A 14,823-nucleotide genomic window follows, 5' to 3' on the forward strand; every position below is an offset into this window, starting at 1 on the left:
AGAAACAATTTGTAGTTAAAAAACACCAAAAACTTATTTTTTTTAAGCTAAAAGTGAATAATTTTTTTATTTTTTTAAATTATGAACACTTTCCTAAGTCCTCAAATCATTCAAACTTTGATCTTGTGACAAGAAATTGAAATTTTCTTTTGTACGTTTATTCTGATTTTAGCCGAAATACTGTGATGACGTCAAATTTTTTTTTTTTTTTTTTAAACCGATATGTCTTTGCTAATATGAGTACTCCAGCAGAAAACATTCCACCTCCAACTAGAAGAGAAAAAATCGATTTTTTTAGCCAATTAGAGACCAAAAAACTGTACAGGCCTCCTTGTAGACTAATTTTAAATTTTTTCCAATTATTGAAATCAATATATATATACACACATATACACACACACACATATATATTTGAAAGTAAAAATATATTTGAAAATAAAATGTCGAGAAGTGGTTGATATTATTGTAAAAGGATATTATGCTTAATATTATAAGCATAATATTATATTTAAGGAAAATCATATATTTGGTCATTTATATTTGTATCATTATGAATTCAGTCATCTATCTTATTAAATTTCAATTTTAATCAATTATTTTTGCTTTTTAAAACAATTTTAGCATTTTTTTACGTGACGCTGACATGTCTATTGCCACGTAAATATTTTCATAAAAATGATTAAATTGCAAAATGCCCAAAGTTGCACAGACAAAAAAAATGAAACATGCAGGACTACAGGTCTATTCTGCTAACGTGGCAGATCAAAATCGCAAAAATTCAAATATAAAAGACAAATCAAAAATAGCAAAAATTCAAATATAAAGGACAAACCAAAAAATTTAATATGTGTTAGTTCTTATAATTGTGGAACAAACAATATGTAAGACTTCTTTTATACTCTATCCATTTCAATTATACATGATTATTTTTCTCTTTTGGTTGTATCAATATATTATCGAGTATATACACAAAGTAGTATTTTTTCCTTGTTTTTTTACTAATATATAACTGAGTCTCGAGATAGTTTCAACTATTTTTTGAATGAATTAGATAACAATAAAATAAAAAAATTTATGTATTACATTAGGCTGTCGTCTAGGCGAATTTTGAGCATCCTAGATGGTCGATTTTTTTAAATAGTGTCTAGAGACATCAACTTTCTAAAAGACGAGACAGTGTGTGATCGCCCAACACTTAGGTAATCCTAGACGGTGCCTTTTAGAATATGTTGAGCTAGACTTGTAATTATAGGATTCGTAAGATATAGTTTTGATAATCTGTCCATTCCCATGTTCATTGCTCAGGTGACACTCTTTTATTAAATATAATAAAACATGTCAAATTTGTATATCTAATAGATTAATGACACCTCAATGATGAGTACGGCAAATGAAAAAGACAAATAAACAGCATGTCAAACTAAACATAATATATTTGTCTTATTCGTTTGGACTCTTGTTTGAACTAGGCAGATAAGAAAGATATAAGTGGACTGTAACAAATAACAATCACACGCAGACACAAGCTCTGCATCAACTCGAGAGATCGCCAATCTTAGAGAAACAATCTGATAGGAGACTCGGAGGTGATGAGATTTATCCTCTCCAAAATATGAGGAGGTGGTTACATGGATATGTAATATGTAAATATTGAAAAAGTGTTATTTAAACTCTAAATTTTATTGATCACAATTCATTATACTTTTTATTTAATAATATGACCAAAATGCTCCCACATGTTAATTTCATTTATAAATGTATTCTATTGAGGTAAAAACTTGTGTGAGACGGTCTCACGGGTCGTATTTTTTAGACGGATCTCTTATTTGGATCATACATGTTAAAGTATTACTTTTTATGCTAAAAGTATTATTTTTTATTGTGAATATCGATAGGGTTGACTCGTCTCACATATAAAGTTTCGTGAAACCGTCTCACAAGATATTTACTCTTTCATTAAAACTAAATAAATGCTTTTCCATTTTATTCATATAATCCAACAACATATATTTTTCTCCTTCACTTATTTTTGTATCATTGATATCTTTTAAACATGTTTAATATTTTTTATTTTCACATAATACAAATGATGGTTATAATACTCAGTAATATATTTAAGATTTATTTATAATTAATTAGCTAAAAATAAACAAAATTTTTAATATTTAAATATTAAATGATGTTAAATATAATTGGCTAGCTAATTTCTGTACACAATTTTGAAATGTGATATTGATATTTTCTCTTTTCCATCATATATTTTTGGATTTCAAAACTAATTGTTTTTAATTTCAATTTAGACTAATTCATAATAATTACTTTCTATTTAAAAAACCTTTTATTGTTAAAAAAATTCATTTTTTTACAGTACATTCAAAAAATTAAAATTTATAAATGATATGTTTTTTGTGCATTTATAATAATAATTAAATTGCTATATAATATTTTTTAATGATAAGAAGTATTGTTTTGTTGTTAAAATAAGTTATTTGTATTTTTTTTCTTAAATAAAAATAATATAGTATGATCTATTGATCTCATAAAATTTTGATACATAAAAATAAAATATATAATAGGATCAATTGAAGGAGAATCATTGAGCTGCAATAACTCGATTATTAAAATATTGAACATCGAGAAATTAATTAGAGTTTGGTTTACAAACAAACTGAAGACAATCAAAATAATCCCTCTAGAACTGATTAAACATTTTGAAAAGTATTTAAAATAATGTAAGTTGAATGTATAAAAACGTTTTGATTGAAGCATTTTATCAAACACTTTGCATACAAAATTTTTGTATTTGAAATACACACAAAATGTTTCAAAAATCCATACTAAAAATAGTAGTAAAAAATAAATGCAATAAGTAAATAAACACAAGTTTTTTTTATGGATATTCGGAAATTAACAACTCCTACATGAATCATTCTTTCACTTAGGAAGGTATCAATAGAAGATTTTGATTAGTACAACTCTTTATATAAATTCATTTCAACTTAGCACTTATACACTGTCTAATCGAAACTACTAGTACACTCACGATTCTAGGCCACAACACCACAATCTGCAAATGTTTAATGTCTCTTATATCAAGACTAAAAACATAATCATTAATGTCTTTGTGTGAAGACTCAATCATCTAAACCTTGAAACTCAACTCTCATGTATATGTATGAGTGATTGTGTGTAATAATTTAGTCTATTACAGTGTATTTATCTCTCAAATGTATCATCACACACAAGATAAAAAATCTCATTAAACTGATATATCTATTAAGACTTCTCTTTTTGGAGTTACTCTCATTATAGATATTATTTAATCATATAGGTTGTCATGTTTTGAATCATCTTCCAAAGATTGTATTTGATCTTCAATATGTTATATTTATGGCATCCAATAATGATATAAACGTTAGATATAAGGATATGACCGTTTGAAAAAATTATGTACGGATTCTAACATTGCAAGGGTCAAAGTCGTAGTTCTGGTCATTTTCTGAAACTGAGCTGATCTGACCAACTGAGATGATCTTATCTGAGCTAAACTAATTTGTCTGACTTAGATGATCTTATTAGCTTGAGCTGTTGGTTTGATCTAAGTTTTTCCAAGTAAGTTGTTCTTTTCTTTTGATTATAACTATTGATTCATCGAGTTTTAGGCAAAGTGATAAACATGAAAATTGTAACTCTTTCTCGTAGCTTTCCATAGAATTATGAATCACTTGATTCCAAATTTGTATGAGAGAGATATGCTTGACAGTTCATACTATCTGTAATCTGGAACTCGTTCTTCATTCAGTGTAAAACCAATAAATTCATCGTGGTTTATCAAATTTTTATATTCTGATTCAGATTTTTACTTGTGAAAATGATTTGTATATCATTCTCTTAGATTCGTAATACATACTGAATCGTTCTATGTGAATAACCGAGCTGAGATATATGATCAAAATACCAAAATTGGTCAGACCGAGCTAATTGTTGTTACCGTTTTCACCAGCTCGATCTTGCGACTAATATTTTGCCTAGATAATTTTCGAACCAATTGAGTTGTTGTGAAATATGACATGTGTAAAATTAAGTTTTATATTCATTAGTTTTGGCCGCTAATCCATTGCATCACTGAGCTATGAGATACCATCAAAAAATTCAGTTTGCCAGAAACTAAGTTATGCTGAAATCATATTTCAGCAATCTTTCACTTTTAATTTGACACATTTACTGCGTACTTAATGAAATATGTCACCAACACAATAACAAGTTTTGTTATTATCAAAATCAAGATTTTTAGTATTCTGTAACCCAACAATATGAATGTTTTTAACTTGAATAATATATTATCATGAATTTTAAATATGTATCATTTGAATTTATGGACTGGGACATAGAAATAATTATATTTTTTTCACTTTCTCTCCAAATATCGAGTCGTGTCCCTCCTGAAAATTTTTAAATTTTTTTTGCACCTCTAACCTATATTTTCTGGCTCCGTCCCTAACTAAATATATTATATATGTACCTATATATGAACGTTTATGTTTAAAATCAAATAAACACATGTATCTTATTGTAATAAAATATATTTAGTTGTGTTGAAAGTATTTGAAAATAAATTACAATATACAAAATTAAAATTACAAAGAAGCAGATTGACATGTCCTTGAAAATCATAAAACAATTATATTTGCAAGAAAAATTTCACCAACTTTATGACAATTGCCATTATTATATAGTTTATAAAATAATATGATAAATGATTATATAATTTAGATATTATATTATAATATGATAAAGTGGTACCACTTGTTATGTATTCATTTCCCGCTGGCTCAATCTAGCCTATTCCCAAGAATCACTACTTTATTCCACATTTCCCCTTCAATATTTCGTCTTCCAAAACCTAATTCTGGTGCATTACTGCAATTGCTCTAGTTTTCTGATACAACACTTCTCTCCACCTTTCCCATCCCTCTGCGCATCAGTTTTATCCTGCTTTTGCACGCTCTTGTTTCTCCCAAAAAACTAGCTTTGTTCCCTTTTCAGAACCCCGTTTCTTGAAAATTGTTCACTTGGATGAAGAGAATTTTAATTTAATCAAACAGGTATGGATATTGGATTCTTGAAATCTGAAGTTTCGGATCAGATGGAACTGATGCTGATGGAAATGGATTTCTCCGGGGCGGCGTGTGATCAGATTCCTGAGATGGGATTCAACAGTCATCAAGAAAACAATAATGGTGGATTAATTCACGTGAATGGTAGCTGTAATGGCGGTCTAGAGAATTATCATGCTAATTCACCTGCATTAATTAATAGTATCTCGTTTTCCGGAGCTTCAAATCATCAAGAGCAACCGGGAACACCATATTTCCAGCACGATTCAGGCTGGGAAAGATGGAAAGTGGAAGAGTGTTGTGGAGAGGCAGCTGGGGAAACACGGAAGAGGAATTCATCGATGGCAGCAATGCGCGAAATGATCTTCAGGATTGCGGCGATGCAGCCGATTCATATAGACCCGGAGTCTGTCAAGCCGCCGAGGAGAAAGAACGTGAAGATATCGACTGACCCGCAAAGCGTGGCGGCGCGTCACCGCAGGGAGAGGATAAGCGAACGGATCAGGATTCTTCAGAGACTGGTGCCCGGTGGAACTAAGATGGATACTGCGTCCATGCTGGATGAAGCAATTCATTATGTCAAGTTCTTGAAAGATCAGGTTCAGTCTCTTGAAAGAGTGGAGGCGAGTAGGCCACCAGCCGCCGGGATGGGATTCCCCGTTCCGATGTCGAGTGGGAGTTACATTCCGGTGGCCTCTAATGGTTATCATCAGTCATCTCCTCAAACTGTGCAGAATTTGACAGATTCTTGATGTAGTTTAATTTTTAGATTGAGGAGTCGATTTTTCTTGCTGAATTGTGGGAGTACACGTGAATTTCATGATTTAGTGTCAATTGTGTCATGCATGCCCATTCTAGTGGGTAAATGCTTTAATCTTGAGTTACATGACAAAATCCTATTTAATATCTCCCCATTTTTTGTGTTATATTATGTATTTGTGAGACGGTATAATGAATCTATTTCCGTGAGACGAATCAATGTGATTCATAACTATAATGAATAATGATACTTTTCGCGTAAAATTAATATTTTTCATGATTTGAGTCGGGTCGGAGATCCATATCGCATAATTGACTCTAAGACTGTTTCATATAAGTTTTTGTATTATTATTTGTCCATAGCCATGAGATATTATGTGGATCAAGAATTTGATATATTTTGGTTGTTAGCAAATAATATTAAGAAAACTGATTTAAGAGAAACTGATACAATTAAACAAAATTGATATGCTTCTAAACAAAATAAATAAGTTTAAAGGATTTCAGTTTACCAAACCTCGGTTTTACTTCGAATCAATCTACGTCAGAATACTAAACTAATGTTCATGACATCAAGCATTCTGAATGCAGTTGTTCAAATTCCTTATGATAAGCAAGTGATTACTGTCAAAAAAGAGTTGGCATGAAATAAAAACAAGTCAACTGACACTTTTGATTGAACGAATCTATTTCTGAGAGAGTATAAATAGAGGAAAAGTTGATTCCAAGAAAGCATCGATCATTCGTTGATAAAATTAAGTCTTCAAAATCATTCATATACGTGAGCGAAACTGAATCAGTTCAACACACCTTAAAAGAATTTTATTTGATCATTTTGTGCTAAGTTAGTATAATTGTGTATTACTTTTGTATAGCAGTTTGCAGTCTGTCTATTAATTTTTTGAGATACTAGAAATTTCAGTTTGGCAGGAGTGACGTAAGAACTTCAATTCTCTAAAGTCTTCTAGTGCGAATCTACTTGTATTATCTAAAGTCTTCTAGTGCGAATCTACTTGTATTATCTAAAGTATTCTAGTGCAAATATTCTTATAGGAAGAAGGGGTGACATAAGAGCTTCAATTCTCCGAACATCCAGAAATATATCTGTCTTTTTTACACTTCAGTTTATCCCTTCCCATTTATTCTATGATTTGTTCTAATTTATCAGTTTAGCTTCTTTACGCATTTATATGTTAGTAAACTGACATAGATACTCGAGGATATTCATTTTAGTTGTCAATTCATCTAAACTAATCGAAAAAACTTACATATTTTGTCGATTGTTTATTTAACTCTCTTTTAAACATTCCATCAATCCTAAATATTATAAACCATATTTTATGGGGTAATTACCAAAATTATAATGTAATTTGGTTTTTTTTGTATTCATGTCTTTTAGGTTTGAGTTATATATAAAAATATATAAAAATAGGTCAAGTACTAGCTAGGAAGAATTTCATAATTTCTCCTGTTTTGATTATTTGGTTTGAGTTATATATAAGTGATTCTACTATTAAACTAATTAGATAAATCAATATATAAGATAATTGAAATTCAGATTATTGAGTAATTTAAATAAATATGAAAGTAAATATTGCATAAATTCTAACTCTATCTTATAGCTTTTATAATTAAAAATGTCATGCTAAAGCATTATTCTTTAATAACATAGTTTAATATTATTTGGATGCACAGCCACTACACTAATGAAATACTGATCTTAAATCTATGGAGTGGACAGAAAATCTCAGAGATTCAATTTTTAAAAAATAAGCGCAAAGTCAAATTTAGTAATTCTACTTTTCAGTGCCCTTGTATATTTAATCTTTAATATTTTAAAGAGGACAAACTACATTATCATCTCAGTAAAATTTAAAAAAATCAAAAATATGAAAAAAATATCTTATGGAAAATTAATTATATTTAAAACCTCGTTTTTAAAAAATCAGCGGTAAAATCCCATACAAATCGGTAAATGTTAAATGTACTTGAATTCTTGAACACGGAGATTAAGTGTTCTTAATTTTTTAAAATACAGTATATATATATATATTCACAAAAACTCCTACGAGACCGTCTCACGGGCCAATTTTACGAAACAGATCTTCGATCATATATACCTATGAAAAAAATGATATTTTTGATAAATATTATTTTTCTATCGAAAATATCATTTTTCATTACGAATATAGACCAGGTCGACCTAGATCCGTGAGACCGATTAACATTAATATTTCACATTAGTATATATTTGCCTATTAATATTTGGACGATGATAGACATCAACGATGGGAGCGAACTAAAAATGGTCAATGAGCCAGTGACCTGATTTTATGTGTAAAATGTGTTTTCCATTAATTTTTGAAGTATTAGGAGAGCTGAAAATCTATGTTTAAAAAATTATACATATAAAATTCAGATTAAAAAAAAAAAGAAAAAAAAGTAAGATTAACATATAAATAATATATATAAATTTAAATTTGTAATATTAATAGTAAACGATTAATTATATGAAGTGTTGGCTCCAATATGTGGACTTATTGTGCACCAAAATTACCTTAGGATGTGTTTTGATCACGAAATTTGAATATGGACTCGAAAAGTTATCGTTTCTTTATTCTTTTGATGAAATAACATATTTATTTTGTAAAAATCTCATGCACTTGAAATTTTTAAGTTATTCGATGGATTTTTATTTTTTATTTATTCGGAAATAGTTTTATCAAAAACTAAATGAATAGCTGAATCTTTATTAAGAACAAGCATTAATATAGCGATGAAGTACTATAAATCTTTTGTTGTTATACTGAAATAAATTGAAAATAAGCTCAAAATGAAACAAAAAACTGAATGTTTTTCGTTTTATTAAATATTGAAAGTGAAAAAATATCGAAAATTAAATGTTCTTAACGTCATATTTCGATCGTTATTTGAGATAATAGACTATTCCTCCAACTTTATATTTGATATATTAAAATGATATGCTTCGAATGGGTCAGTTTGAATTAATGGCTTACGTATTAAACTAGGATGCAAAGGTTGATAGTTAGAAAGCACGAGAAATCCATGTGAAACGCTGACAATGTTGGGTCGTCTTATAACTCATCATCGTCACAATGTAAAAATAATTATTAAACCAACGTATATATACACGAAACTAGAGATATCAAAATCAGATACGACTCATCAATATGACACGATTCAACCCAAAAAAATCAGATTTGAGTTGGTTTTTGGGTTCGGGTTCGGGTCAGATCGAGTTGGACCCGATAATTGACCCAAAAAAATGATCGAGTTGGGTTGGGTTTGGTCCCGAAAATTTTAATTTTTTTTATAAAATTATAATTAATAAATATTGCCTACATTTTTATATATTGTATGTCTGAAAAAATATTTATTATGTATTTATATCATAAATTTTCATAATTTAATATTTATTTTAAACATTTTTTTTATTTTTTAAACAATTGTTTATTTGATTAGTAAATATATTTTATTTTTCTACAATTAGACTTTTAAATTTAAATCATATATATATTTAAAAAAATTGTTATTATGTGTTTAAATTAAAATATTATTTTTTCTGAATTTTATTTAATTTTCTTTAAAAAAAATTCAAAATCGGGTTGATCGGGTTTGAGTTCTGAGTTTTCAGGTTGGGTTCGGGTTGAACAATTTTTTTGAACAATTTTTGAATAATACTATTGTTCAACTCGACCCAATCCAGTCGAATTGACCCCTTACATGAAAATGAATCATTAATATTCTGATTTAATTTTTTTTAAGACATGAGATTGGACTGTCACTCGAAGTTAAGCTTGCATACCATCTACATGGTGTTATCCTTCCAACGTATTCGTCCCTTCGAGAAGATTTTTTTAGGGTTGAGATAAATATCTATTTTCTACAATAAACCAATAATAATATCGTTCAAAATCGATCAAACCAAAATACAAACAAAAAGCAAACATAGTTTAAAATACGAGGGATCAATATGATTTAATTATTAAGACAGACAATCCACCTTCATGACTAAAAGTTGTATATATTGATTTGGTAATCCTCTTCTATGAGCTCGTTTTGGGGGTTTAGTTAGGTTCAAGTCTCAATCTTAACAAGGTATCAAAGTCTAGACTCACCGTTATGTGTTGAACTACCCATTGTTGGACCACTCATTAATATCTCCATGCTCCAGTTGTTCATTCTTGAACGTGAGTGAGTGTTAAGATGTTCCATATCGATTGGATAGAGTTATTGAGAATTGCATATATACACTTGGACAATCTCTCGTGACTGATTACATAGATGGACTAACACAATTTTCCTCTCATTAACTAGTTTTTGAGGTTCAGTTAAATTCAACCCTCAATCTTAATACCGATCATGTTGGGATATGAAGAGAATTACACCCACTAGAAGATAAGCTAACCCATATTTGTTGTGGTTCTATTGTGAATATAGGGCAAATGTTCATAGCCAAACGATGGTGCTGGAAAATATTACAAATAATTATAAAAAATTTAACATTTGGGGACGTAAAATACATAATATGATCATGAATGCACATTGTTTTTCAACCTCAAAATGTATAATAATACAGTTGAAAAGAATGGGGACAACAAAGTCCTAGGCATCAAAGTACTAAGCATATGAACATTTGAATAAAAGTTAACAGCACCAGTACAGATCCATCCACACCTATGGTTTCCTTCGAAAACATAATGCATCGAGGAAGATTAACTGGTAAGTTAATCCATAGGATAGCAAGTAGAATGGAGCTCTCGGTTAGTCTGATTATTCGTCGAGATAAGATATATGTATATCTATGCATGCAACAATAAAAATGTCACCATCCCAAAGCATCTCTACAGCATTTAGTGTATCCATCTTCAGTTGTATCGTACACCCTTTTTACTTTTTCCTCGTTCCTAATCAAAAGAAACGGAAAAATGTTTTAAGCATGAAGGAGCAGAATCAATCCTATTCTTCATCGCATTTCCTTTAATTCTTGATTTCATTTTTTTATATAAAATTATAAACGAATCTCATACAGTGTAAACAGATAATGAAAAAGACAATGTAGAGAAAATAATAACATAATTAGTTGAACTAGAAGATCAAAATTAGAAAAGAAAGCAGAATTATATAGAGGCATATTGCAACCAAGAACACCTGACATGTTTAAGCTTGGTAGCACTAAAATGCATGACAGGTAAAGCAGCCACCAAACAAGCCAAACTGGTGGGTCCTTCTAGAGGACAATGCTTTGATGGAGGGCCTTTCGATTTGATGAGTCTGATTAGTGAGCATAGAGCTTCTCATATCTTGCGCTTTTTTTTGTGCAGATCTCAGTTTGTTCATGATTTTGTCCACGGATGATGATCTCTTCTTCTCCAATTTCATCTGAACAGTAAAAACCAACCAAATTATGAATGAATCAGGAATAAAAATCATCTTTTACAAAACAAGTAAATGTACCTCTAGTTTTCTTATGGCAGCCTCAGCCTTTACTTTTTGCAGGTTCTCCCATGCAGTAATTCTGTCCTCCTCCCGCCTAATCCTGAAACAGGTATAAGAATAAAATAAAATGGCCAACATACGTTTGTTCTGTGCACTTTGCCAACAAACTTATTATTTTATAAATCAGAAGCATGATGATGTTGAATGTACAATAGCATGAAACGATATCAGGATCTAAGATAATCCAGTGGAAGTATGGAAGCTCGTTCATTTAATTTATTTTAGTACTTAAGACGAGCAAATCAAAGATTGATTGTGAATAATATTACGTTGAAATACTCTTGGATGGCTCCGTGGAATCACCCCAAGTGGCAGAGCCGATGTTTAATGCTTTTCTTTTCCAGTCATCCACATATCCACTGCCCTTTTCCAAACTTTTGTTTCTTTTCTTTTTGTACCACCTTGTCATTGTGACATGTCCATCAACCGTCACATCACTGATCTCTGTTTTGGAGGAACGAATGCTCTCCAATTCTACAATGGGTAAAATAGATGGAGTTGCAAGAGAGAACGATAATCGTCTCCCAGATGATGAGTGTACACTACTCTCTGGACTCATTTGAGTGGCCATATCCCTCCTCGAACAACCACTGGACGCATTTTTTTCAGCAGTTTCGGTGTCATACTTCTCATCTACATCTATAACATGAAACCGGGCAACAATCAGGCAATCAAATCAACTAACACATAGTAACATTCTGAGGCAAGATCAAAGAGAAGATGACTATGTACCCTGGTATCCAAGAAATAATGACTGGTTTAATATTTCCGAACATCCATGTATGCTAATTGACCTCACCATTGATGGCTCCATCACTGGAAGAAAGATGTCATTGCCTTCACAGCCACCATGTCGAATTGATAAGGCATCCTTAGCCATCACACCCGTCAAAAATGGAGAATTTGCAATTAGTTTTCGAGTATTCCCACCTTCAAACATAGAAGGGGCAGGAGAAAACATCCGATAGTAAGCAACCCCGGGAGGCCCAAGTGGCCCACTCTTAGATTTAGGCCGCCTCTGTGACTGCTGAACTGAAGTCCTTATGGCACCATCTCCCGACATGGGACTAAAAATCCACCTCTCCGCATCTTCCCATTTCGAAGGCAAAGTCCTACCATTATTGTAAGGTGGAAATGCAGAATTCACGTTCCTCTTATTAGCATTCATGTGCTGTGGAACACGTTCGGAACTCCATCCTTTCTGAACCCCAATATTTGAATGCTGATTAGGTGTTTCAGGACTAGGGAATGTGCTGGTTCTATGAGGTGCAGTAGATAGTTTCTTCATGACACAAAGTCTGGGCGAGGAAGAGCTTACAGAAATAGTTGCTGAATAGTCATGATCTACAGAGGCAGGCCCTCGGTGATCAGATTTTTTCATTAGAATTTCAGATCTGAATCTTCTGTCTTGGCATTCTAATCAAACAAAACCCAGCAAGAAAGAACGGTAAATTATTGAACACAGAAGTGGACATTTAATTTGCAAAAATATATGCATATATAATACCTCTAACAGAGCGGGAAAACGATTTTTCCACAGAAGCTTTTGCTACATTTTCATCCTCCGTCGTCTCAGCCTCACTCCCATATGGTTTTTGAACTAAGTACAAGTCATATTTTATTACAAATAGTAAGCATTATTGATCCAAAAATTTCAGTATGTCATTCAGCATTCGAAGGAGGTGAAAGCCAGTTAACACAGAATCTAAACTAAATAAAAGAAGGGCAAAGACCAAGAATTACCTTCTGAATATTCTTTTCTACTGAGATGAACACTATTATTGATTACTAGCGTCGATTGATTTGGATCTAGATCTGAGCAACTCAAATCCTCAGATGATTCATGCCCTGCCAACTTCTGTTACAAATTACAAATTTCAACTCTCCAGCTTCTTGAATGGACACTTTTTGGGTTTCAAAAAAAGTAGATACTTTATGAATCCAAGAACTACATTTTACTATAACAATAGAATCTGTTGAACGCTAAAAACCAAAACCCTTCTGTGAAATCTAATTGAAAAATTCTTTACCCATTCCCCACATAAACGAAAAGGACATACTGAAAACTGCATTGACAGTGCCGACCGACACCGACAAGCCAGTTGTCCGTCAAACAACCCATCAAATTTCAATCATAACATTTGAAAACCGTAACTTTTACTTTCAAATTTTCAACTACAATAAACATATTTTCCTATATAAACGTAATAAAAAGTTTCAGGTATGTTCAAGAATACACATGTATGCACACATTTGAAATCCATTTTTTTCAAAATGCATGTGAAGAGTGGCTGAAATATAATCAATCAGATGAATAAAATGTGATGAAATCCATCAGCATTACCTGAGAAACAAGGGAATCTTTATCAGGAGCATCAGAGGCAAAAGAGCATCGCTCGACACTACCTGAAGCAGGAGAAAAGATACTAAAATTTGATTCAGCATTAAAAATGACAGAGTTCGGGCTCATCTCTCGGGCCCTGAAACCCGAGCTCAAATCTTGAAAACTCAGTCCCGGCATCCTCAAGTAGAAAGTAGAAAGAGGGAGTGGTGGTAGAATCACAGATCTGAGTATATGGAATATAATAAAAATGGAGTCTTTATGGTGTTTTTTTTAATGCGGCTGGTGTGTGGATGTACGTGAAAGACAGCGCTTTTAGGACTTTAAGGGACGGAGTCTGCATCAAAATTATGATGTTCTGTGAACAAATTTTTCCATGCCTGCGGAAATCGGGTCCCATTTTCCACGGCTATGTCTGAAAATTTGACTAGAAATTGAAGGGTTATTTTTGTGTAGATCGGAGTGACGATTGGATTTTAGATTTCAAACACGAAACTTCGTCATAATATTAAATATTGACGTCACAAAAGTTACTTATTTTCTTAATATTAGGGCACCCACAATACCACTATTGTGGGAGCCATGTCATCCAAATATTTTTCACTATCAAATATCCACAATTGTGTCCTCTTGATTTGTGTGCAAAGTGAATAACCGCTTATGGCATCCGCATCCGTCCACATTAATCTATGTTATTAACTTTCCATCTCCTCAAAAATTATGGAGTCCACGAGCCACATATTCATTACATTAACACTTTCCCATTATTATCACACACTCACATTCATTTAATATCAACTTTCATTATTTATGGGTCCCACTGTCCACTTACTTATTTTTTTTAATTTTAATTAATTCAATATCTTTCTAATTTTGTTAAAATTTTACAACAAATATTATTAAAAATAAATAGTATTATTATTTTAAAAATAACTTAATTTCAATATTCATTAAAATATTATTAAAAAATGATAAAAATGTTGGACTCTTTTATTTAAAATATTATTTAAAAAATGAAAAAACAAAATTTTAATAGTTTTATTGATTATTTTACGAGTTTCATTTATGTAAACACTAATGTAACTA

The 14,823-nt window shown here is 31.1% G+C and overlaps 2 protein-coding genes across 4 annotated transcripts; one reads left to right on the forward strand and one right to left on the reverse strand.

Annotated features, from left to right (window-relative positions):
• Positions 1-4,812: 4,812 nt before the first annotated feature.
• Positions 4,813-6,023, forward strand: LOC142550916 (uncharacterized). Its single transcript, XM_075659961.1, has one exon. The coding sequence runs from the start codon at positions 5,108-5,110 to the stop codon at positions 5,867-5,869; it is 762 nt and encodes a 253-aa protein (XP_075516076.1). The 5' UTR covers positions 4,813-5,107; the 3' UTR covers positions 5,870-6,023.
• A 4,405-nt stretch (positions 6,024-10,428) lies between these two features.
• On the reverse strand, positions 10,429-14,162 carry LOC142551528 (uncharacterized). Of its 3 annotated transcripts, none has more exons than XM_075660807.1 (8): positions 13,741-14,162; positions 13,140-13,251; positions 12,904-12,996; positions 12,129-12,812; positions 11,666-12,035; positions 11,355-11,436; positions 11,049-11,279; positions 10,429-10,804 (listed from the first exon to the last, which is right to left on the reverse strand). In XM_075660807.1, the coding sequence occupies exons 1-7, from the start codon at positions 13,915-13,917 to the stop codon at positions 11,073-11,075; spliced, it is 1,725 nt and encodes a 574-aa protein (XP_075516922.1). In that variant the 5' UTR covers positions 13,918-14,162; the 3' UTR covers positions 10,429-10,804; positions 11,049-11,072. The 3 variants fall into 3 exon arrangements, with proteins under 3 accessions (XP_075516922.1, XP_075516924.1, XP_075516921.1); XM_075660809.1 differs by having other exon boundaries at positions 11,666-12,029; positions 13,140-13,254; XM_075660806.1 differs by having other exon boundaries at positions 13,140-13,254; positions 13,741-14,161.
• Between the last annotated feature and the right edge of the window lie 661 nt (positions 14,163-14,823).

The sequence above is a fragment of the Primulina tabacum genome, chromosome 7, assembly GCF_025594145.1.
Source record: "Primulina tabacum isolate GXHZ01 chromosome 7, ASM2559414v2, whole genome shotgun sequence".
NCBI classification, from domain to species: Eukaryota; Viridiplantae; Streptophyta; class Magnoliopsida; order Lamiales; family Gesneriaceae; genus Primulina; species Primulina tabacum.

Excerpts from the sequence above, each read along its gene's own strand:
- LOC142551528 (XM_075660806.1), bottom strand. The coding sequence starts at position 13,917 with ATGCCGGGACTGAGTTTTCAAGATTTGAGCTCGGGTTTCAGGGCCCGA. Across the intron at positions 13,255-13,740 it reads AAGATTCCCTTGTTTCTCAG|AAGTTGGCAGGGCATGAATC; the intron begins GTAATGCTGATG and ends AATTTGTAACAG. Across the intron at positions 11,437-11,665 it reads CCATCCAAGAGTATTTCAAC|GATTAGGCGGGAGGAGGACA; the intron begins GTAATATTATTC and ends TACCTGTTTCAG.
- LOC142550916 (XM_075659961.1), top strand. The coding sequence starts at position 5,108 with ATGGATATTGGATTCTTGAAATCTGAAGTTTCGGATCAGATGGAACTG.